The sequence below is a fragment of the Wolffia australiana genome, chromosome 19 (assembly GCF_029677425.1).
Source record: "Wolffia australiana isolate 7733 chromosome 19, ASM2967742v1".
Classification (NCBI taxonomy): Eukaryota; Viridiplantae; Streptophyta; class Magnoliopsida; order Alismatales; family Araceae; genus Wolffia; species Wolffia australiana.
Genome location: NC_135853.1, coordinates 7,408,169 through 7,432,500, shown reverse-complemented (window position 1 = coordinate 7,432,500; position 24,332 = coordinate 7,408,169). Strand labels below are relative to the sequence as shown.

The window sequence follows — 24,332 nt, the reverse complement described above, 5'->3', positions numbered from 1 at the left end:
AATTACTCCGCCATTACCGGCGATTTGGAAGCTTTGATTCGCTCTTCCATCCACCAATCCAGCCTCCGTCGAGTACTCGCGACCAATTCCAAGCTTTCTCCCCAACCCTAACCCTAATCTTCCCAGTTTCGTCCTCGCTCCCGCCATCGCCAGACCTTCTCCAAGACGAAGAAGACAACAGAAGAAAAAAAAACAACAGAAATTCGGTATTTATAGACGGTTACAGAGTCTTACACGTGGCAGGGAAGGTGACGTGTCATCGGAGACAGTCATACGTGGCGAAACGCTTGTCAGCCACAAGTTTCTCCCGATATGACGTCAGGAAGTGTGTCAGAGGTGGGCCCGGAAGAAATCTAGTGCACGTGATTTAAAATTATTTATTAAAAAATCTTCCCAACAAATAAAGTAATTATTCCACCGATGCTCCTTAAATAATTATTTTAAGCAGCTAATAAATAATTATTTCTGACGTGTCAGATCCGGGAATTTTCTATATCCTACGTGGGAAGTGATCTGGAGCCACGAGTTTATCCTAAGGGTGGGACCAGATCTATTTAAACTCGGAGGAAACACGTTCTGACGTGGCAGGAAGGTGACGTGTAAGATCAGATATTTTTTAGTGTCCTACGTGGCCAAGTGATTTGGAGCCACAAGTTTTATCCCGATCTGAATCTAGCATGTGGAAGTCTATCAGTGTCCTGGGTGGGCCCAGATATAAACGGACGACGGATGACGACGTATGATTGATGACTGATTGGGACGAAACGGATGATGATCTGTCATCAACCAAATGTGGGCCCACATCTGAGCCTGGCCAGCGTAAATGGGCCCAAAATGAATTGACCACAACGAGGAATCAATTGCATGGCTGAGAAGCAAAGTACAGCATTATTTACCTTTTTTTTATTTTTCTGAATAAATACTTCCTTGGTACAGTTATCATGCTATTTTTTTATGACAGAGTACATGTGCATATTAACAATCTATGATAACCTTTTCCGAAACAGATCTGATATTCCATCCTTTCTGACCACTGTCTTTATTTAATGAGGATTTGTTCCAGAATGTTGAGAAGCACGGTTTAATCATCAAGGGTCATCATACCACATGTATATAATAAATAAAGGAGACTTTTCAGGCATAATATTAGTAAAATAAAATATTGGAAGATCATATGAAAGAGTAATAGTGCACTTTGGATCTAGGGGATCCAAGTTAAGAAGAGTATTTCAATAATGATACTGCTGATTTTCTATGGGAAAATATATATTCTGCCAAACATTTTGAAGAATTCCTCCACATGGTGGTGTTGATCTCAAGAGCAAAATGCATTGGTATCAGTGATGTTATTTTTTTATTGTGTTTGAGATAGATCTATCACATGAAAGATTTCTAAAAAGATAAGCTTTATAAACTCAAAGACCTAAGACAATATCGATGTTTTAATTTTCGTATAATGGGTAACCAGGCTGATCCACACAGAGACTGGGCCTTGGTTTTTGTTTTTCTTTAACAATGCATAATCACTAAAAATCAAGTAAAGAAAAAATACTCAACAAAAGTTCACCCCACACGTTTTCTTTCAAAAATACATTATCCTTTTTTGCCTTTTCTCCTACGATCTATTTTAGATTTCTTAAGCCAGAATAATTTCATTAATTTTCAAGCATTCTTTTCTCACAAATTCTTCAGAACTAACAGCAGTGTTGGTTCATGCTACTCTTTATTTTCAAGTAGGTAAGCTTAATATGAAGAAATATCTGACTTTGACACGTGAAATGCCTAATTTGATTTTTTTCTTGAGTAGGTATATATTTGTTTCATGAAGCTATCATATCACTGCAATGCGAGCTCTTCCAAATAAATATTAACAAGAATTCTAGAAAACGTTTTTCAAACAATACATAAATACATGACCACAGTGAGTAGTAGGTATCATAAAAATCTCTCATGTCATGGTAAAATAACTATAAATACTATCGTTAAAACAGTTGTGTATGAAATATGCAAATGAAATCAAATTACATGAGATAAACATGGAAAATGACCCAGAGAAGTGGGGTCAGCTGAAATAGAGATTAAGCAGAAATTATATAATTCAACATTTTCTCATTTCTTTGATAAGTCTAATTAAAAATTAACAAATATATATTCATTTTAGTTAAGGCCAGAATTGATGGGCATCGAATGATATACTCGGAAATGCATGAGAACGTGTGATTTATCCTGCAGCGCAACAAGTTATAATGAAATGATGCTTAATAAACCAGCACAAGTTATTGCAGGGTAGAAGATAAAATGAAATTCGGTGTGATAAAGTGTCTTAATTCCTTGAATCTTAAAAACATTAAACATTAAACATTATACAGTAATATGCCTTATCATGTCAAGCTTACTGATTATTAAACCATAAACAATGCATTAGATCCTTGAAAAGGTGTATTTTTTATAAATACAATACAATAAATAACAATGCCGGAACAGGATGCCGTGGTGTCAATGGCTGAGATTAGATGGCACGGAACGCTAATTAGACTTATTAAATTACGGGAAATAAAACATTAAACAGTACACGGGCAATCGTTACAAACAGGGTTTACAAAAATAGTTTATATTAAATACACAGAATTAAAATTTTAAATGCACAGAAAAGTAACGATTTGGTAACAAAATGCCATCTCAGGCCCGACATTGTGTAGACTGAAATTTGGATAGTTAAATCTCGAAATTGATTTTAAAAATCAAATTTGCGAACACGTAAATCATTTTCAAAAACAATTGCGGCTATGAACAAGAAGCACTGAGACTAATAGGTCACATCATTAGCTTTAAATCATTTTAATTTCGTATTAAACTCCATGCAATGTTCGGCAAATGAACATTAAAACCAAACCTGGGGAAAAAAACAGTCATTAACACCGAATTCTTATTATGATTAGACATAAATTTAATACTATAAATTTTTCCATTCTTAAATTTTTTTAATCCAAGAAGTTAAAATGAACAAGGCTCAAATGTCCTCATCAAGCCGAAGGAGGAATGTCTAAAATTTCTAATTGCTCCTATGACAATAAATGAAACATTGGAAAAATAGTTTCTGTACTGAACTCTATGAAAAGTAGATAATACTATGTAGCAGTAAATATCCTATTTTATTGTACTCCACTAGTTTTATGCCACTTCTTTATTCCCTATCATAGCTTTACTGCATGTCTAAATAGAATCTAAGATACAGTAAAATGATATAAGCAGGAATCACCGATAAATTAAATGCACGAGTTCAGCGAAGAACAGAAAAATATGAAGAATTATGCTCAGATCAGTACTTCTAATGCTGGAAAAAGTCAAATATTAACAACTGAACCATTTTCATAAATTAAAGATATAACTTATCCCAGTCAGAATTCAGTAAGCGATTGCCACTCTGCGTGTGCCGTAACAGCTGACTTTTTCTTACAAAGTGAAAGTTTATTTGTCAACGTTTTTCTTCAAAGTTCGTAACATTTTTAAAATTATATATTGATTTCTTCCACAAAATTCTAGTCAATAATGTTTTTTTAAGAATCTAGTCAATTACAAGAAACGTGTGGTATAAAACCCATTCACACTCCCACCTTCAAAGGGGTGAAAAAAAGGGCACTCGCATGAACAACAACACTTTGAGGTAGAATAAAAGAAAAATAAGTTCACTAATTCAAGAAATGATTTGAAGAAAACAAACTGAAATTTCAGGGGATGCATGTTATGAACAGTATAAACACCGTTACAATTTCTCCAAGGATTTCCAAAATTTCACTATTTCTTTTATAAATATATACACATCAAAATTTAATTTAAGTACAGACAAAAAGAGCCACGTATAAAATGTCGAAAAAAAATAGGGGGGCGCGTACCTTCAGTCGGTTCCAATAACGCTAACTGACGCAAGCTGAGACAGATAATTGCCTCCAGCAAAATCGTGCATTGTGCGGTGAGCCTTAGTCTCCTCAATATCTATAAATTCTTGCGTTACAGCATTTCGCCATGCATCCCCACTCTATTGAAGATTTCCATAAAGTTATACTTTTTAGACCTACCAAATAAGGCTAAAAGCAAGATGAAAGCTAAAAAAAATCCTGAAAGCTAGGAAAAAGGCCCTTTCTTGTTTATCTTGTATGGCACTTTCATATATATTATTCAATTCGAGTTGATCACCGTTCTCGGGAGATCTTCCTCTTTTTCTTCAAAAAAGGGAGCTACTTGCATGAAGGTTTGTCTCCATCCATGATCTAATCGATCAACCTGGCCGATCTCTGATCGGACTATCGTCCGAGCTCAATGGATCTACTGATGATATCAATTGATCAACCTGATTATATGGCTCGACCGGATCGATAGAGATAATGCCAAAAATGTCACAAAGACACTCACCTGGAAAACTGTCCGGATTTCATTTTTCAAATTCTAACTGCAATTTTGCCAGTGGTTAATCCCGATTTTGTGGTATTAGTTCTTTATCGTCCCAAATAGACCATTTATCGATGAAATAAAAAACTATTGTGATAACTACTTATGTCTAAAACTATTGATTTGACTGTTTAAGCAAAAACTAATTTAAGTCCCTAATAAGGGACATTCCTTGGATTGCTAAGTGGCAGCACTCGGATTGGGCCCAGGTACCCATTCCACATAATGGGATGATTGGTTTGAAACTACAAATCCGATTGGTTGGATTGGCCGAATTGATGAAGCTAAGGCGATGGATCACGGCTGTTTGATCAATCGACTCCGTCAATCAGATCTAGATTCGGTTAATCGATCTGATCGCAGATCCCTAACTTTTGGATGGAAAAAGTTGGGAGAGGAAGACAGAGCATCACCATTTTTAATGTCCCATCCACAGCATTTCTGTTTAATATAAATAACTCATAAATAAAGCAAACACAAGAAATAAATATTGGACTAATCAAGGAACATTAAAAAATCACAATCACAAGAAAGTTGTCAAAAACCTGAAGGAAGTTTATCATTTGCTCTTCGATCGTCCCACGCATAGCCAAAGTCTCAACATGGATAGGACGGAGCGCACCCATTCGATGAGCGCGACTAATCACCTGTTCTTCCATGCTGCCAAAACCATGAAAATGAGTTAAGGGACGAAAAACAATTATCCATAAAAGAAGTCATATTTCATCAGGAAATAAAAACAAAATCAAGAGATTCACATGGGACTGAGACTCTCGTGAGAAGGCTCACACATAGAACCCTAGGCTATAAAAGAAAAGCGGCCAAAAGAATAAACTTTTCTTACACATGATATGGATTATTAAAGAAATCCGTATTGACGTAGAACATAACAGACCCAAATAAATAATCAACTCACAATTTTACCCAGCAGTCCCTTAGAATCTCAAAGCCACTTCTCTAATCTAGACTAGACATAATCCTAATATAGAAGTGATTTTACCAACCTCCTGTCCCAGATAGGTTCCATCAGAAACACATGCGTAACAAAACTTAAATCAAGACCTAAAGCAGCACTCCCATCCATCAGTAGAGCCATGCAATTTGCATCGTTTTGAAATATCGATAATGATTTCATCTGTAAAAGCCAAAAACCGATTTTAAAACAAGTCTCATGTAAGTTTAGTTACATAAGCTAATAGGACTTACTTACCTTGTTAGATGCGTGCATCGGGCTGTACATTCCCGCAAATGTGATACCAGCTATAGTTAACTGAAAAGAGAACATGAGCAATACTGAAAAACCACATGCTACGATCTGATTTTTCTAGAAATTACAGTCCGCACGCCGCATCTTACCTGCCGCTCAATGACATGTATATGTTCAAGGAACTGCGAAAATATAATCACCTTTTCCACGTCTTCGCTCAATTTCTTTAATCTTTCTACAAGGTACGCAACTTTACTGCTTGACGTTGCATGCCAGTCAGGATTCCAGGCATCCTGCAGAGGAGTCAGCGTATAATTCAACTCAACAAAAACATGTTAGATTAAAAGATACAAGTATGAGATCATAACAACAGACCTGTTTATAAGAAGGCTGCAACTCTATAAGGTCTTTAGGCACGGCCCACTTAGGGTTAGGGTTCTCCGGACGAGCTAATAACTCAGGCCTCTGCATTTCATACAAGTTCCCACACCCAGGAAATGTGCATTTTTCGCTGCTCAACGCAACACAGTCGAGGCAAAGGATATGCCTACACGGCGTCACAATAGGTAAACGGCACCAGCCTCTGCACCTGAAAGAATTACGTCAAATAGTTAATTGCAAAGATTTCTAAGGACCTGGAAGTTTTTGGCGTCCACATTGACGGCGAATGCTGGTGTTGACGTTGACCCAAAGTTGAAAATTTGACAAGAGTCAAAGTCAACTATGTAGGCACCCGTTTTGAGATCAATGTCAACGTCAATGGTACCCCCGTCAAAGTCAACTGCCTCAAAAACATCAACATCATCGTCAATGTCAACAAGGATCCACGAAATCGACTGTTGCGGGACAGTGCCAAACCCAATTTTACGGATGATGAATAACTAACCTTATGCAATCGCCACCGTGTAATAAGACAAGTTTAATGGAGTCATGTTCTTCGGAGAGAGGATCGAGACCCTTCTGCACAAGTGCATCCATCGTTTCCTGTATATCGTCTCCCACCTCGGTTACCTTGATATGGCCAGCTACACAGCACGAAAGCCTGACGTTCCTTATTGTGCTACTTCGTAGCCGCCACTGTTTAGGATTAAGAAGTGATTCAACATGAGAAGGGTCATTCCAGTCGGCCAAAAGAATGTTGCGCCTGACAGTGACCACAAGCTCGTTGTAGCTCTTCCCATGGTCGCTGGTAAAATTAAGAAACACTGCCTTCTTAATGCAAGGAGGAATAGTCTTCAAGTCTGATTTCCTGGCACTAATCATAATCCTCCGAAGCAGCTGCAGCAGGCGAGACCGTCCTTCTTCCATCTCTGCCTCAAACGGCTTAAGTATGCCATTGTCCCATGATTCTTGATTCTGCCCATAAGCATCCTCATGAAGAAACTTCAGCATGGGTTGAAGATGAGCCACTTGACTGGTGGGTGTGTTTGGAGTCGGAGTTCCAGTTAAAATCCACCGACGCTTTGCTTTCATTGAAATAGCCATCTGCAACTTGTTTGTTAAGCTGAGACTTGAGCCAAGTGTATGTCCCTCGTCTAAAATCACTCGAAGCCAATGGACCTGCATCAAAACACTTTTGCGCCATGCTCCCCACTCTACACTTAGCCGATTAAACGTTGTAATGACAACATCATAATCCCAAGCCAACGAGTGAGCAGAGAGTTTATGGTGATCAGTCCACAGACAAACACGCAGTTGCCCTGGCCTAACATGCCTTTGGATTTGGGTTTTCCAGTGTTCAACCAAGTTTGCTGGCACGACAACAAGCGTTGCGTAGGACAGATAAAATCTGAACAAGTCCACCGGCTTAGTGAGAGCCATTCGAAGAGCCACAACATCAAAGACTAAATTCTCAAGTTTTGGAGGATAGTACCACCGTGCCACGCCTTTTTCAATCTTCCTCACAAGCCCAAACGCAAGAAATATTTTCTGGTATTCATCTGCGTCTCGCCGTGAGTGTGTATCTAAGACGGGTCGTGTTAAGCCGCTTGTTTCCATCTCTAGAAGTTTTCTCTCGGGTAGATTGACCAGCCAGTCTAAGGCCTTTCTCGTTTCAGAATGTATCAGCATGCATTTTTCACGCAGGACGCCAATGAAAAAAGATATATTCTCTGCATTACCTCCCGAAGTACCTTTCGTGTAAAATCCTGGAAGATAGGTTATGGCCTCATTCGTATCCCAAGACTCCTCCGGAACAGTGCACGACTTGTACTGAGGGTTTCCGTTCATACTACAAAACCAAGCAGCTCCAGGGTCGGGGATGGCAGATTCAGGTAATTTTCTCCATTTTCTGCAGGCATCGCATTGAGCCCACGTATCATTAGAATCATCGCAGGTGGCATTAGACTTCATGCACCTCTTGGGAAACTTGGATCGATAAGAATTAGAACCAGCTCTGGGAGTGCCTGAGTCCTCAATCATTTCATCGAAATCAGGCCTTGAATACTTTTCAAATGAGCCCATAAGATTTCTCTGCACTGGACAGAAATCCCCGACGACCCATGAAACATCTGACTTCGCTGATGATTTTATGGACCTAGAACTCGGATTTTTCCGTCTATGAAGTCTTTCAGATTTCGCTCTTTTAAGCCCAGGCGGAGAATTGGAAGTGTCAGCCATTCTATGTTCAGAGTTGTTGTCTCCATGACTTTGCCTCCTGCGTGAATGAGAAAACCTCTTCCATACTGAACTACAGCTCTCGGCAGAGACTTCGTAATACCCACATTTATAATAAGGATCGTGCGGGCACCAAACAATATCTACTCCATGAGGAGGTTCAGCCAAAGTCCCTTGGGTTTTTAGAATGAGAGAAAGCGCAGTGATAGTCTTACCCAACCCCGGTTCATCGCAGAACATCCCACCATGAAAATCCTCTAAAGTAGGAGCAACATTTGTGACAATGTCTCCAGAAAACATATTCATGTAGAAAGGAAACCCGTCCTGGGTTGAGAAATCCATAAAGAGAGGATGAGGCAAAGTTACTGAGTCATGCTCGCGTTTCAGCATCCACTGGACTGCTGCTCTCTGATGAGGAAAGAGCTTGAGCTTCATGCAAGGCATGATGGAAGCCGCCAGCGATCTTAGATGACAGCAAGTTGATGATACACTGATAAGGTCTCTTGGACTAAGTAAACACAGGATATCACTTAAAACATCGTCAGCAAGATCCCAAAGCCCGGTACTTGTAGAAACATTTTCTGGCTTTACTTTTGTTGGATAGAAGGCATCTTCGTTTACAACACTAGGCAGGGTCTTAAATATTTCGTGGAGATCAAATAACTTTTTTCTGCCTAGAACGTCGGGGCCTCTGAGATGAAGATTGCAACCTAAAACGTTGCACTCTGAGTCATGCCATACTGATTCATCATTTAGAAGCATGCTGTTCTCAGAAGAATGAAAATTTAGGAAAGAATCTCTGATTTTCCAGTCGCAGCTACAAAAACATTCAAGACTAAATCAGGTCCACATACCACCAGTCGAATCATTACAAAAAAATATCGTCCATACTGCTCAAGAAAATAAATAAAAATTCAAGAGTGACATTTTAGGACCAGAAAAAAAAATTAAAATATAATTAATAGACGAGTACAACAGGGTCGCCGATCCATCAATCTTGAACGCTATGACTCTGGTAGTAGGAAACGGGCAATCTGACCATTTAATATGTAATTCTGTTGAGCTCTATAAAAAGGCTGGATCAAGCGGAAAAGGCAAGTTTTCCACGGGAGAGCTGTGAGACGAGAGAGAGAGAGAGATCAATGGTCAAATAATTTGAGGAAAGGAGTTTGGTTTCTTGTTTCTGACTTGATCACACTGATTAGTCCTCACCAAATAATTCGCCATAGCCTTTTAATCCAGAGATAACATCCAATTATTAACCTACAGAACGTTTTCCTAAGAAAATCTGCTTCCAAACTTGATACGTTGGAATAAGGTTTGAAGTCTTCTTCATTGACGTCTAGATATTGAATATGCCGGAGAATTCTCCCTCGCATTCTCCCTCGCATTCCAAGCCTACACAACTTCTCTTAAGTGATGGAGTTTGGGATAAGAAATTCGCAAGTAAGCTCGGTTACAATTACATTCTACCTGCCTTGTATAGGTAGATAGATGGTAACACATTGACATCAAAGACCCTCCTGAAATATAAATGAGCATTCTAGCCCTTCAATCTAACGCAAAGAAACGCCTCTTCCCAGCTTCAAACGTTGGAACTAGCTTCGGAGTCTTCCTGATCGACACCCATAGAGTGAAAACGAAGACAAAAACAGCTTAAGCAATCGACACATTGCCCAAACTTCCATACCAGACGGAAAACCACCTCCCAACCCAAAGCCCACAAAACTTTTCCCACGTGTCGGCTAAAGAAACTCACTAAAAACGCTTAATTTCGTTACATTCAACCTGTCTTAAATAGTAAATAGGCAGATAGATGATTACATATTTGCATCAAACACCAGCCAAACTAGATGAGCACTACGAAATTCTTCTTCCGGACATAAAACGTTGGGACCAAATTTTATTCACACCCAGATTGTGAAAATGCCAGGGGAATATGCCAGTGAAAATGCCAGTCGATCAGGAAGACTCTAAATGCCAAAAATTTCTACACCAACAAAAAATCAGAGATAAACCATCCAAACTTGGAAAAAGGCAATCAAACAAAACAAAGAACAACACGAGTCAACGGTCATACCTAAGATGCCTGAAGAGCGAAGCCGCCATTCTGCCAAACCGAGGGAATTGCCACCCCGACCACGCCGCAACAGGCAGATAAACATCCACCAGCACGACTACCCTGATATCATCCTCTCCCTTAGCGGCTACCCCAACCACCCTGCACTCTACAGAGACGCACCCATTACCGATCAAAGCAACCAATTGACTAACCACACTCCCTCCTCTGTGAGCCAATCCAGCGTTCCCCTTCTTCCGCCGAAGAACCGGCGTCGCCGGCGGGGGCTGCCTTCGCCGCCGCTTCCCTTGAAAACAAGAGAAAAGACTCTTCTTTTTCCGTTTACGAGAGTTTTCAAGCTTCAAGGGGGGTTCTGGACTCCGCTCGCTGCAGTCGTCGATGGGAGAGAGAACGATGCCGTCTTCGGAGACCAGCCTGCCAGCGGAGAGAGAGCAGGAGACGCCGAGATCTGGTGACCGCTTCCGGTGAGGGTGACCAGAAGCCAGTTCTCCTACAGAGACAACAAGACGAAGAAACCCGCATAGCTTTCGCTCCTCCTCCCCGGAGTCGGTCTCGCCGTCGCCCGTGCCCATCGTTCAGATTCATTCAGCGAAGAAAGCCAACCGGCGAGTCCCCGTTTAGTACGGGGCTTCAGAGAGGGAACGACCATTTTGGACGGGACGGGACGGGACGGGACGGGACGGGACGGGACGGGACGGGACGGGACGAATAGGAAATGGGCTCATTTACTTTAATTCATCAAGTAAATAATAACGGAATTTCAGTTATGACATCATAAAGGAATAAATGATTTTACGGCGTATATAACTTTAATAGTCTACCCGGGGACAACCACCGGTAACGGAATGGGACGTCATCCGTCTCCACAGGACGCACAAGAAAACGGGATGATAAACTTTATTCCACCAAGGAAACGAGGGAATTTCAGCCCATGAGGCTATAAAAGATTAAATATGACGTAGCGAGGTTTGATTGACTGACCGCGGAACGGGATGGAGCGCCGTCTGTTTCCATAGGACCCACAGGAAAATGGGCTGATATAATTTAGTTCATGATGTAAATATGCGAATTTCACTTTATGACGTCATAAAGGAATAACTATCGAGATTTTACGATTTTCCCAAAGACGCAAAATGTAATATCTAAGACCAGTTAACCGGGGAGTCCCCGTTTTGTTAAAAATACAGAGCAGAAGAGAGGCCACGACCTCCTGGGACGGGACGAGACGGGACTCCTTACGTCTCCATCGGACGAATACATATTATAAGACTTTAGCTAAATACACGAATTTTCATTCATGACGTCATAAATGAATAAACATCAAAGAGTTTACGAACTTTTCCGGAGAGGTAACAGCATAAAAATAAGTTCAACAGTCTAACCGATGGTGTTGAGACTACACTTCGAGCTCCTCCTTGATCTTCGGAGGTATTCCGTTGGCGATCTTCGATGGCCTGAGAAGATGAACGAAGACTGAGACAATGCGAACACATTGAGAGAGGAAGTTTGATCTCGGAGGGCTCACGGTGAGGAGGAATTCTCAGCCGTCGATTCCATGGAGCCGGTGGTGAGATGGGTGATCTGTGATTTGGACTCGTCCTCTACGCAAGACTGGCTGCAAGTGTCCGTTGCGTCTTCTCCAGGTTCCACGTCATCGCTACTTTCGCAACCTGCTTGCAAGACTACAGCATAATTAGAAACTCGCGAATTTTTAACATTCAAGAGATCGCGGTGTTTGACTTCAATGATGACGATGACGGGAGAACGATGACGGAATAACGATAACGAATCATAGTCGTTTCCGTAACTCGTCTTTGACAAGATGAAATGACATAATCGTTATAGTCTGTAGTCTTCGTCCGGTTGACGATGATGGTCTCGTCAGGGTATGAAAACATTCAAGAGATCGCGGTGTTTGACGTCACTGATGACGATGACAGGATGACGATAACGAATTCATCGTCCCCGTTATTCATCTTTGAGAATATGACGATTAGGGTTTGACGGTCCCGGTCTGGTCCGGGTTTTTAGCAAAAACCTAAGTCTCACCTAAACTTCGATCCGGTTTTGGTTAGTTCTTTGGTCCCGGTCCTGTCCAGACCGGTCCCGATCTGGTAAGGTTGACTAGTCAAAGAAGACAATTCATATTCATGGTTATGTAAAACTCGTCTTCATCAAGTGGGTGCCCACGGTTGGTCAAATATATGGCTGCTGAGCTCAATAGAAACATTTACGGCGAGTCGGATTTAATATTTTTAGAACTTTACAAAACATATTAAATAAATATTTAATAATTTACTTCCGGTTCGGGTCCATTTTGTCCCTTGGACCTAAACCTATTAGTCCATCCTAAAATAGAGGACCTACGGTCCTGGTTCGGTCCGGTCAAACCGGTCCTCGGTCCTAAATGCCCAACCCTAATGACGATGACATAATCGTTCTAGTCTGTCATCTTCGTTAAGTTGACGATGACTAGAAGTCATGTATGAAAACACTAGAAGTCATGAAGCCTTGCATGCCACGTTCAATATGTGTATTTCCGCCAAAAGACAACTTAATAGACATCTGTGGACTGAGTAAACTGTTTCAAACGAAAATAAAAGTATCGAACGGAAGAATTAAGGCGGATAAACAAAAGAGAACTACAAAAAATGGGTAAATTATACTTCATTTCTTTAAAAGAACCTGTTTTTTTGCAACCTTTTTTGTGTCACTTCACAAGTATAGTGCGGGGAAGCAGACGGGACGGTTTTTTCATCCCGGGACGAAAAAATCGTCCCGTCCAAGGTTTTGTACGAAATTCAGGACGAAAATTCGTCCCATCCAAGGGTTTGTACGAAATTGGGGACAAAAAATTGTCCTGGGGATGACCGGACGGGACGGTTTTTGTCCCATGGGACGAAAAAACTGTCCGTCCGCAGGTCTCGGACGATGGGCGGTCGAATCTGGACGAAAAATTCCCGGATTCACATCCGACGGTTGAGATGTAGCCACGCGGCCTAGCTAGCCATGCGATCTCTGACGATGAGGACGGGCACGGCGGACGTCGGGGAAGCTATGCCGACGACGAGGACGGGAGAGGTGGCACCGGAGGGGAAGGAAGTATAGTGTCCGTAGAGAAAGCAAGGTGGCACCGGAGAGGGAAGAAAGTAGGAGCCAGGGAAGGTGGCACCGTATGCCGACGACAAGGAGGGGAGGGGCAGATAGCCAGTCAGCCACCGGACGGGAGAGGTTTCTTCTTTCTATTGGTAGGTTGCGCCCGAAACAACTCAACGGACAACATACATTTAATTTAATTTAAAAAATAAAACTAACTTTTTTCGACCGAGACAAGGGACGGGATGGTTTTTCCCGGGATGGGACGAAAAATCCTCAGGACGGTTTTCGTACCATCGGATGAAAAATTTGTCCCATCCTTCGTCCCTGCACTGACTCTGGACGTTGGAGAGACGAAATTCGTCCCGACCATCGTCCACGTCCGGGAGGATCCGGAACTATATTCTCAAGAACCAGGGTGATCAATTACTGCCAAATGTTTAGTTTTATTTATATTATAAATAAATAAAAGTAGAGTTGGCTTACCGTCGGCATCAGTGCTCTGATTGGAAGAGACTAGGCCTTTCTTGGTATCGATTTGCTGCTGGTAGACTGCAGCATTTTGTGTTGTCTTCTCCTGTTCCTTTCTATCGGCTTGAATCTGATTAAGCCTCGCCTCAAATTCCTCGATACAGGTCTTGAGATCTGGCTTGGCGAATTTCTTTCCCTATTTTAAGGTTAAAAAATATTTTCATTCTACATTTACCAAGCAGCGAGAGTTTCGCAAAAAAGATTGGTGGAATTAACATTCAAACCTTGCTGATTATGTGCCTGAAGTGTTCTACCACAGAATCTTCGGATAGAGCGTGCCCATAGGTTTTCAACGACTCAATAAGCTTCTTAAATCCCCTTTCAGTAAATGTCAGCTGGGAGAGGCAGTAAGAAATGTATTCCAGTTGCCGGGCATCTTCACCAAAAGAGATACAAAGCAAAGTTTCAATGCTAAGTGATGTTAGGGCGAACTAAAAAAATTCGGGAAACATTATCTCCACAAGTATAGCTTAAAATCTCAACTAAATTATCAGCAATCCATTCAAAGAAATGAAACTATCAGCAAAGGGAGGTATAAAAGTAGAATGAAATATGTAGATCTTCGTAAAGGCGCACCAAAAGAGGTACAAAGCAAAGTTTTAAGGCAAAATGATGTCAGGGCTAGCTAAAAAAATTCAGAAAACATTATCTATATAAATATAGCTTAAACACTTAATGAAATTATCTACACAAAAGTTGAATCAGATCTTTTGTAAAGTCCCAACTAGCCGTCATCTTTTCATCAAACGCCATCACTGACACAATAAAAGAATTTACAGATTTTAATGAATATCGCTTTCAAATACCGCACAATCCCAACTCAACAGCATGACATAAATGCGACAAAAAATCAGAAGTGACTGAAGTAAATCATGGAAGATATTTAAATTAAATAAAATGTATACCATACACTCCAGCGAAACGGTTGCACAGCTTATCAATAAGTCCTTCCATCTGCTTGTCCTGATATCGAGAAAAGTATGTCACCAGAGAACAAATTTTTACAGCAGAAAATGGATACAACAAATACGTTAGTGCTTTACCTTTTTAATGGAGTTAATTAAGAACTGCATAATGCTGCGAAACTTTTCAGGTTTCAGATTTTCCCTGGACAGCCTACTTAGGATATCCGGAAGCAGATTATAAATTGGATTATTCCCTAGAGTTGTAAGAAAAACAAAACATTAGTAAGACGCAAAAACTGGAGCAGAGACTCAAAAAGGAGAAATCACCTTTCTTAGACAGCTGATGAAAGAAAAGCTTGCTAAGACTTGAAATCCTTTCGTTTTCATCTTCCAACTTCATAGCCATCTCATTTATATATCCTTTCACCTATCATAAATATAATGGGAAATTATGAGGCAAATGTCTTCAATGTGATGTTTAATATTGAAGGTTAATATCAAACAGACCTTCATCATGTCGTTCAATATCAGATGTGACAGCACTAAAACAGCATTTTTTCTAACAGAATCTACAGGGTCCCGAAGTCTAGCATACATATTTTCCGTCCAGGGTTCAAGAATGTTGGGAAAGCGAGCTGCAAGATCACCAAGGGCCAAGGTGCAATTCGAACGGACGGTCTCAGATGGAGAGCCATCAATGACAGTAAAAAGTAACTGAAGATTTTTCTCGCTGAAAAATAAAGAGTCGTTCGCATCAGTAGGTTGAATTCTTCTTAGATTAGTTATGGCCAGCGTATAGCTAAGAAAGGACAAAAGAACTTACCAGAATTGGGCATCAATAATCATTAATCTGCACAGGGCAAGCATCGCCGAAGCCTGTAGTTCAGGATACTGAAATGATGCGGGACAGCCGCTTATATTTAGATTATATACGGGTGTAGAGAGGAAAATAAAACTCAAATCACGTTAAATATTTACCTTCTGTATTAAAGTGTAGTTTCTGCAGAGTTTCGATACAAAAGGACCACAGAGACCGATTAAATTCTTTGTGTCTCGAGAACCTGAGATGATTTCCTTCTCCGCTCGTTCAGCAAGACCATCAATCATTGCATCTCGCGAAGAGGCTAGCCCCAACTCAACATTAATACTATCCTGCGCATTGTCAAGTGGAAAATGTGAAAGTTTAAGTCTTTGAAATAAATACATGCGATAATTACGGATAAACAAATCATAACCAGAGAACACGAGGTAAGAAAACCGATACAAGTATCAGTATCTGTATCCAAAATTTAGGAATGTGTTAAAATCCTGGCATGATGTCGAACTTAAAAGCACTTCGGATAGAATTTCCAAGATTGATAATAGTTGAAGAGACTTGGATTCACGATACGTGACAACAACAAAGAAAGCCGATGAAATTTGCGAGAATAGTGAATGATGACAACCAGAATGATGTGAGACAACGATGAATGATGGGAGTAGTGAGCTAAAGATGGAAAAATATCTTGCTTCCCCTTCGCTCAGCTGCTTCCTCCCAACAGCTGCTGTCCCCACCTATTTTTTGCCGATTGCTTCGCGCCTTTATTATTTTGAACCCACATGTGTACCTTACCCCGCACGTGTGGGGTTGTGCTCGCTCTTCTTCTTGCATTGGCAAGTCCATAAAAGGGAATTATCAAAATGATATGGAAACCTCAAGGAAAACCCAAATGTCAAATGCTTATCCATGAAGTATCGCGATTGGATCGAGACCGTGCTCAGAGAGTGAACAAATTAGACAGTTGAGAAACATGAGGACTCGATGGAAATGATGTCACATTCCCTCCCCGCTGCTAAAGATAAGATAGCGGGCGGCTCTTCCTTCCGGATTGGGAAACTGCTTGCAATTCAAATCTTAATACCAGAACCTTCGACCTACCTAATTACAAGGTCCTAGGCACGTGCCAACTTCCGGACACGAGCTACCTTAAGAAAAAGTCACTTTTATTCCCTTCTTCGTTGAGTTCTATTAAAGAACTTATCAAAAACTGTCGAAAATGGTATCAGCTTCAAAGATAAAATTCTGAGAAAGATGCATCATTTTGATTATCGGGGCCCCAATTTATGCTCAAATAGTTCAATTAGTCGAACGAAATTAGTCGCTGCCAGCCTAATCAGACACTTTGAAGCAACAAACAGATACACGAGCAAGACATTAAGTTTCTATGAAAGAGATATAGAAAAAATTAAATCATTCCACGACAAAAGGAAAATAATATTACTAGGAAAAAAAGGGTGAAATAACCTTGGAGTTCCCTTCGCTGGCAGCTTCATCGTCTCCAGCATATTCGTTGTTCAATTTTGATTTTTCTTTGCTAGCCCTCTGCTTATGAATATTTCGGACGCAGGATTCTATGTAAACCAATTGATTTAGTGCTACATGACTTATGATAAACAGACATCTGCTTAGCTTAGAGGCTGAAACATTAACTAACAAGTTGGACTCTCCAAGTGGGAGGGTTTCAGAATCTATCTTATCTTTAGCAGATAGAAAAATTGCTCTAAGAGACGATTTCACCAAATCTGCTGCAAGCATTTCAGGCGCCGGGTGAATAGAATAAATAACACTGATAGCCTTATTAGCAGCCGCGTACCAGATGCTTTCTGGAAGTACAAACCCAGTTATTAATCCTTTTAGAGTTCCAAAGACTCTGGTTCCGCAGGTCTTTCTCAATTTCTCAATATCTTCGTTAGACAATCTTTCAAGTGCAACGCAAGCGGTTCTTGCAAGCAATGGCTCATCCTTCGCCCAACGCCCAAAACCAATATCAATGATATCCAGCAAATGAGAGCTCAGAACCCCGGGAGATGCTTTTGCAGCCATGCAAAGAAGGGAAAGAGATCCACGACACTGCGAAGCTGTCACTCCGTTGACATTAAAGCAAAAAATGTCCCATAGTGCTGACATCTGTTCAAAATAAAAACGAAGTCATTCGCGGTTATTAAAGCTGGGGCACTGAAAGGAATATGTCGACTCGTACTACACAAGAAAAAAGAATATGATCGTAATAATAGATCAAAAATAGATAGAACCAATGATCGTCAAGAACAGCATTCTTTATTCTCCACTCCACACAAATCGAAGGAAAAACAAAAATATGCACCAAGCCATTTGGCAGGTGAAAATTCCAACCACTCTTGAATGGATTACCAAATTCTATATTCGAAAAAGAAATATTACCGAGCTTGAGATGCAGAAGGGTTCCCAACCCCTTCAATATTTTAAGTAAACTTTATTTTTGGTGCGAAAAAGCAAAATATCCAGGGATGATTGACACAAAAATTTTATGGGAAAATTTATATATATATCAGACTGCATAGTTTAGAAGTCATCAAATTATGACGGGCTGATGCTCGGGTTCATTCTAAGCTGTATCTAGTAACCCAGTTCAATATGCGTTCTGTGACCGAGACATGGTTTAGAGGCTTCCGTTCATAAGAGAACAGAATATTGCGGAAAACAAAAGAGGAAAAAGCCGAGCAAAAGAAAGAATCAAACATCGGAGTACTTCACAATATCCGCGATTTTCCTGAAGAAAATGACGTTAGACACATCAAGGTGAATTTTGATCGTTTTACAAGCCAAACGGCCTTCCAAATTGCTAAAATAGTAAAATCTAAGTACATTCTCAACTCAACTACACAGGCATTTAATAATGTTATAGCCATTGTTTCTGGCCCTACGCATGCCGCATTTGGTAAACATTTTCTTGGTGAGTGGCCGCAAGAAAGATATAAATACCGTGCTCATGGATATTTCGCCTTTACAGACAAGCGAGCCAATAATAAACTCCAAAGCCGCAAGATCTCCCAAATTAGAATCACTTTCCAGTTTCAAGAGATTGAACGCCGTCTCTGACGGGCTCTTCCGGATATAAATCGAGATAAAAGCATTTTCCACAGCTTCATGAATAGATTTATCCCGCGAAAAAACCTGCACATTGACAGAATTCAATGCAACTGAGATGATTTCAAAATAGGGTCAACATTAACGGAGTTATTACCAATGGCAACATCTTGCGCAGGCAAGCTTCCGCTCCATCAATTTGGAACTGTTTGCACCTCATCAACAAAAGAATTGTATTCTCCACGTCACTCACTGAAGCCGAAGCCAGGAGCTGCACCAGAGTGTTCATTGCCGAACTTAAACATCTTGAAAATTCTAACCCTGATTCAAGAGATGCAACCAAAGCTCTAGTCTGCTCCAAATCTCCAACAGGCATTGAAGTGTCCTCTGTTACTTCTGCCATTGGAGAAGGATTGTTGCCTCGTGGCTCCATCTCGCACAAAATCTCTTTATATTTCTGCAAAGTCGCTTCAAAAGCAACGATCCGGAGCTCTGGGCCAAATGGGTTATGCTGTAACATGGTTATAAGCAAAGTCAAGGCAGATTTCCTCACAAATGCGCTCTTATCCTCCAATCTCCCAGCAGCCATCGCAGCAACTTCATTCCACAGCCCAATTGACACAGCGTGTTCTTCACAGAGATCAGCCCAAACCTGAAGCACTCGACTTCTAGTGTAAGCCGACACATCCCTCGCCCTTTCAAGAAGAATGTTCAACAAAGCCTGCTTTCCCCTTAGTCGAAGAGACTTCGAGCTTGCATCCCCTTCAATGTCGTTGAAGGCCTTTGCCACCAGCCTTCCCAGCACCCCAATCAGAGCATTTCTTATCTTGTATGACTCCCCACCAAAGTGGGGGATTAATATTCCAATGTTCGTGGACATAATCTTGGGTGATAAGCCCGCCAATTCCACGAGAAAGCTTCCCACATTCTCAGCCCCTGTTGTGTCTCTAACAAAGTCCTTGGGATCTGTTTGCCCAATCTCTCTTATAAGGGCGATGAGCAGGCTACCGTCGCTGTACTTCTTCTCTGCTGAAGCCACTGCATTGGCCAAGGGCGAAACAGAGAATTCAAACTTGTGTACCAGGTTAAGTATTGATGCTGAGATCTCTGTTGTTCGGTGGTACTTCGTTGAAATAGCGCCGATTATACGGCAGAGGCCGTCTCTTGTTTCATCGTCTTTCAGGCAAGAAGAATTTTCGAACAGCAGAAGCGCGCACCTGAGTTAGAACAGAAGGCTCAGATCAAGTGAAATGTGCAGAATTTAGGTAAGTTTGAGCGCTTACTTTGAGATGAATGACTGGACTTTCTCGTCCGGATTAAGGTAAGTTTCTAATATGCAAAGTTAAGTTTGAGTGTTGACTTAATTTTCAAAAAAAAAGGAATTTGTTGTCCGTATACAGTAAAGCTTCAGGCATGCAAAATTAAGTCAAGTTTGAGCGCTGACTTTGAATCGAATGACAGGAGTTTCTCGTGCGGATTAAGGTTAGTTGAAAATTTCCAAAATTAAGCTAAGTTCTGAATCTCGACTTCGAGATGAACAGCAGAAATTTCATCGTCCGGATTAAGATTAGTTTGAAGTATACGCAATTAAGCAGAGTTTGAGAGTTGACTTTGAGATGAACGACAGGAATTTCTCATCCGGACTAATACAAGTTTGAAGTATGCGAAACTAAGCAGAGTTTGAGCGCTGAATTTGAGATGAACAACAGGAATTTATCATCCGGAAATATAAACGTTTGAAGTATGCGAATTTAAGCAGAGTTTGAGAGCTGACTTTGAGATGAATGACAAGAATTTCTCGTCCGCATCAGGGGATCCGAAGAGCAGAGGAAGGTTGATGTCCAGAGAATTCGCGATAACATTGATCACCCGACTTCGCTGTAACCCGAAATTCCACGTTGATGCAGGAGATGCGTTTCTTCTTCTTCCATGTGCTGCCGACTGAAAAAGAAGAGGAAATTTAGGAAAAAAATCAAGATTAAATCGTTAGATCACTCGCTAACCTTCGAAACACCGCCAGGTGGGGCGTTCCCGAGTTCCTGAGCAGAAGATTCCGATTCCTCGGAGAGAACGATTGTAAAGAGAAAGAATGTGTAGATCTTGAGAGCATTTCTATGAGAAGCAAGTCTCTCGGCAGTATCTGTGAATCCATTGGAGGGGGGAGATGCCAAGCCAGCAGTTCGCCGTGGTGACAAGGAAGTTGATCGGGCGAGAGAATCGATGCCTGGAAGAAGAACAGAGAGATTTGAACGTAGAGTTTCCACGAGGATGCTTTTGCAGGAGGGAGGAAGCCGTCGAAATCCTTTGGCGAGGGAGTACACTCGATCGAACACTCCCTGTTCTTCGACGCACACGATCTCTCTGTCGGAAAGATCGAACGCCAATCCTGGATATACAAAATTACACATGGAAAATTACACGCAGAAATTTTCACAGGGAAAAATCTATATCCGCAATATCAAACGGAAAGCCTTGAAAGACGAAATTACACATTGAAAAATCTCTATCCGAAAGATCAAACGTCAAGCCTGGAAAGACTAATTAACAAACGGAAAATTATACAAAATAAATTACGCAAGGGAAAATCTCTATCCGAAAGCCTGGAAATACAAAATTACACAGAAAAATCTGTGTCCGTGAGAGCGAACTCAAAGCCTGGAAACACAAAATTATACACGGAAAATTACAAACGGAAAAAATTTCTGTCCGAAAGATCGGACGCCAAGCATGGCAAAACGAATTACACGCAAAAAACAAAATTACAATTAATAGAACAGAAAACGGATCCACGCGCTACCTTTGACGAACTCTTCGAGATCTACGGCGCGCAGAAATGAGAGATCTGTCACTGTTTCGACGCAGATTCGAGATTCGCAGCCATTGAGATCCTCCTCTAGCTCGTGGAGAGAGGAAGGGAAGATGAAAGGCGCCATTGATAGAGAATCGCAGTTACAGTCTCTCCTTTCAGCCCCCTTTCGAGCTTCACTGAGAAGTAAGAACTCGAAAAAAAATTGGGCGGGAAGATTTTTAAATTCCTCCGGCTACAAACCCGGTTCAACCCGGTTCGAACCGGTTCTAAAAGCGACCGGTTTTCTACTTTTCCGGTACCCGTCAACTGTCACGTCGATGTTAACGTCATCTATCCTTGATGACGGACGGTTGACGATATCACCTTTGAATCTAGCAGAGGATTGGAGATGCCATCGTCATCGAAAAAATGTTGATAAATTCCTCCAGCTAAAAACCCGGTGCAGCATCAGGCTTGACCCGGTTCAAACCGGTTATATAAACGACCGGTTTTCTACTTTTCTGGTACCCGCCAACTATCGCGTTAATGTTAAGGTCATCTGTCCTTGACGACGGACGGTTGACGATATCAGATTTGAATCTAGTAGAGGATTGGAGATGTCGTCGTCATCGAAAAAATGTTGATAAATTCTTCCAGCTAAAAACCCGGTGCAGCGTCAGGCTCAACCCGGTTCGAACTGGTTATATAAACGACCGGTTTTCTACTTTTCCGGTACCCATCAACTATCCCATCAATGTGAAGGTCATCTGTCCTTGACGACGGACGGTTGACGATATCAGATTTGAATCTAGTAGAGGATTGGAGATGCCATCGTCATCGAAAAAATGTTGATAAATTCTTCCAGCTAAAAACCCGGTGCAGCGTCAGGCTCAACCCGGTTCGAACCGGTTATATAAACGACCGGTTTTCTACTTTTCTGGTACCCGTCAACTATCACGTCAATGTTAAAGTCATCTGTCCTTGACGACGGACGGTTGACGATATCATATTTGAATCTAGTAGAGGATTGGAGATGCCGTCGTCGTCAAACAAATGTTGATAACACGTCAACGTCAACTTCATCGTCATCGGAACGTGCTCAAACACTTCCTGTGAGGCCCTCTTGTATTCTACACTAGAAGTATAGTTTTTTTTAATCGAGAAACACTACATTGGAAATGATGTTTTAATTATCTGTCAAAACCGACGTGTTGCTAAACTACATAGCCAGCCCCTGCGACTTTACTTGTATAGGGCCTGGCCTCCCATTAAAAACTACCATTGTTTGGGTAGTGTTTCTCATCGTAGACGATGATAATACGTCGTCTTCGGTTTACGTCCTTAAAAGGTTTATGACAATGATAAAAAGTTTTTCTATAAATGTTATTGTTGATAATCTTGAACTCTGACAAGACAAGAGAAAGACAATAAAGAAGAACAGGAAGAGAGGAGACACCGAGGCAAGCTTGAGATAGATCGTTGTATTCATACGTGTTATTACAATTAGAATCGTTGTTATTTATAATATGAAATGATATTTCATTTTAAACGTACCCATTATAACTGGTACAACGGCTATATTAAAACAAAACTGTACCATTGGATGGAACGGGACTGTTTACTATTCTATGGTTTAATCCTAGCCATCTAGATTTGATCCTAACTATGTGAATTCCTAGGCTTGATCCTAGCCGTCAATTTTCTTAACAAAGATAAGATACATGAAACTTTTACTGACTAATCTTTTAAGGTCCATATTGATGTGGCTGTTGCATGTTCGTGCTGACAACCGAGTTGGCACTCCTCAATAGTTATTAGGCTACTCGAGTTATCAACTGGACTAGAACACGGGCGCAAAGGGTCAAACGTAATTTTTTTATTGGGCATCATAATACACACTAGAAGTATAGTTTTTTTTTAGAAATAGACACAACGAATGTAAAGAGTATAAAGCCCCAAATAAAATCACCCCATATAGACATCCATGGGCAATATCCTTCCTCTCCCTTCTTTTGTTCGAGGACATCTCTCTTCCCTAATCAGAATTATGAGAGCATACTTCCAATATCTAGTGAGGTGTTCATGTAGTGGACTACATTTGACAGGCCGAGGATGATATAATTATACCTTGAGGCGCACTTGTACTTTTTACCGTGGCCTCGAGCAAGGCATGTTCAACTGTTCAAGCATGCAACATCCAAACATATATGTACAAACAAGTGCATCGTAAATGTCTTCCAATATGTGATTACTGCATCTATACACATTGAAATGTCACCTTCTTAAGCTGTGTCATTCTTTTTTGCCACGTAATCATTGCCACATCATTATACACTAGCACGTCATCACCTATTGACGCATCATCACCTACCACCACATTGTCACCTATTGCTGCGTCATTTTCTACTACTAAACATCGTCTATTGCCCTATCATCTTCTAGCAAGACATCACCACCATCTATGTGCAACATATATGTTGTGCCACTGCTTGCCATATCATCCCTAGTCAATGAGCAATTTGATTTTGCCACATCATTGCCTATTCGAGCGATATCTCATTCTACATCACTCATGATAGCCACATCATTGCATGTTGTCACACAAATACTCGTCACATACTTCGTGCGATATGTTATCGTCTATCGATACATCATCGTCAATTGCCACGTAGACATTACTGCTCCGTCGTCACATCAAAAAAATTGCCACAAATTACTTATACTTGGTTGGCAGTGAGCCCGCAACATCCACTCCACCATCATGGGTCCCCAACAAG

General features: G+C 41.0%; 3 protein-coding genes across 7 annotated transcripts in view; all 3 read right to left on the bottom strand.

Annotated features, from left to right (window-relative positions):
• LOC144715713 (Haloacid dehalogenase-like hydrolase (HAD) superfamily protein) overlaps window positions 1-189 on the bottom strand; it is a 4,699-nt gene extending 4,510 nt beyond the window's left edge. Inside the window, exon 1 of the mRNA XM_078590681.1 lies at window positions 1-189. This exon is cut by the window's left edge and continues 126 nt beyond it. Coding sequence (XP_078446807.1) covers window positions 1-147 — 147 coding nt within the window. The 5' untranslated portion in view covers window positions 148-189.
• A 27-nt stretch (window positions 190-216) lies between these two features.
• Window positions 217-10,979, bottom strand: LOC144715710 (SNF2 domain-containing protein / helicase domain-containing protein / F-box family protein). 4 transcript variants are annotated; one of them, XM_078590676.1, is made up of 9 exons: window positions 10,350-10,979; window positions 6,540-9,086; window positions 6,029-6,242; window positions 5,803-5,946; window positions 5,657-5,716; window positions 5,451-5,581; window positions 4,992-5,106; window positions 3,894-4,036; window positions 217-353 (listed from the first exon to the last, which is right to left on the bottom strand). In XM_078590676.1, the coding sequence occupies exons 1-8, from the start codon at window positions 10,919-10,921 to the stop codon at window positions 3,896-3,898; spliced, it is 3,924 nt and encodes a 1,307-aa protein (XP_078446802.1). In that variant the 5' UTR covers window positions 10,922-10,979; the 3' UTR covers window positions 217-353; window positions 3,894-3,895. The 4 variants fall into 4 exon arrangements, with proteins under 4 accessions (XP_078446802.1, XP_078446803.1, XP_078446804.1 ...); XM_078590677.1 differs by lacking the exon at window positions 217-353 and adding an exon at window positions 1,957-2,226; XM_078590678.1 differs by lacking the exon at window positions 217-353 and having other exon boundaries at window positions 3,770-4,036; window positions 5,854-5,946.
• Window positions 10,980-11,616: 637 nt separating this feature from the next.
• Window positions 11,617-21,733, bottom strand: LOC144715712 (binding protein). 2 transcript variants are annotated; one of them, XM_078590679.1, is made up of 16 exons: window positions 21,565-21,733; window positions 20,771-21,153; window positions 20,542-20,708; window positions 18,925-19,984; window positions 18,663-18,854; window positions 17,166-17,828; window positions 15,860-16,033; window positions 15,705-15,772; window positions 15,389-15,611; window positions 15,209-15,308; window positions 15,020-15,135; window positions 14,882-14,939; window positions 14,201-14,352; window positions 13,932-14,112; window positions 11,875-12,031; window positions 11,617-11,803 (listed from the first exon to the last, which is right to left on the bottom strand). In XM_078590679.1, the coding sequence occupies exons 1-16, from the start codon at window positions 21,698-21,700 to the stop codon at window positions 11,746-11,748; spliced, it is 3,888 nt and encodes a 1,295-aa protein (XP_078446805.1). In that variant the 5' UTR covers window positions 21,701-21,733; the 3' UTR covers window positions 11,617-11,745. The 2 variants fall into 2 exon arrangements, with proteins under 2 accessions (XP_078446805.1, XP_078446806.1); XM_078590680.1 differs by having other exon boundaries at window positions 11,875-12,019.
• Window positions 21,734-24,332: the final 2,599 nt, after the last annotated feature.

Coding starts and splice junctions, on each gene's coding strand:
- LOC144715710 (XM_078590676.1), bottom strand. CDS start 10,921: ATGGGCACGGGCGACGGCGAGACCGACTCCGGGGAGGAGGAGCGAAAG. Junction 5,947..6,028: donor TGCAGCCTTCTTATAAACAG/GTCTGTTGTTAT, acceptor ACTCCTCTGCAG/GATGCCTGGAATCCTGACTG. Junction 5,717..5,802: donor TACATGTCATTGAGCGGCAG/GTAAGATGCGGC, acceptor TTCTCTTTTCAG/TTAACTATAGCTGGTATCAC.
- LOC144715712 (XM_078590679.1), bottom strand. CDS start 21,700: ATGGCGCCTTTCATCTTCCCTTCCTCTCTCCACGAGCTAGAGGAGGAT. Junction 18,855..18,924: donor TGCGCAAGATGTTGCCATTG/GTAATAACTCCG, acceptor GTCAATGTGCAG/GTTTTTTCGCGGGATAAATC. Junction 15,612..15,704: donor ATTATTGATGCCCAATTCTG/GTAAGTTCTTTT, acceptor TTTATTTTTCAG/CGAGAAAAATCTTCAGTTAC.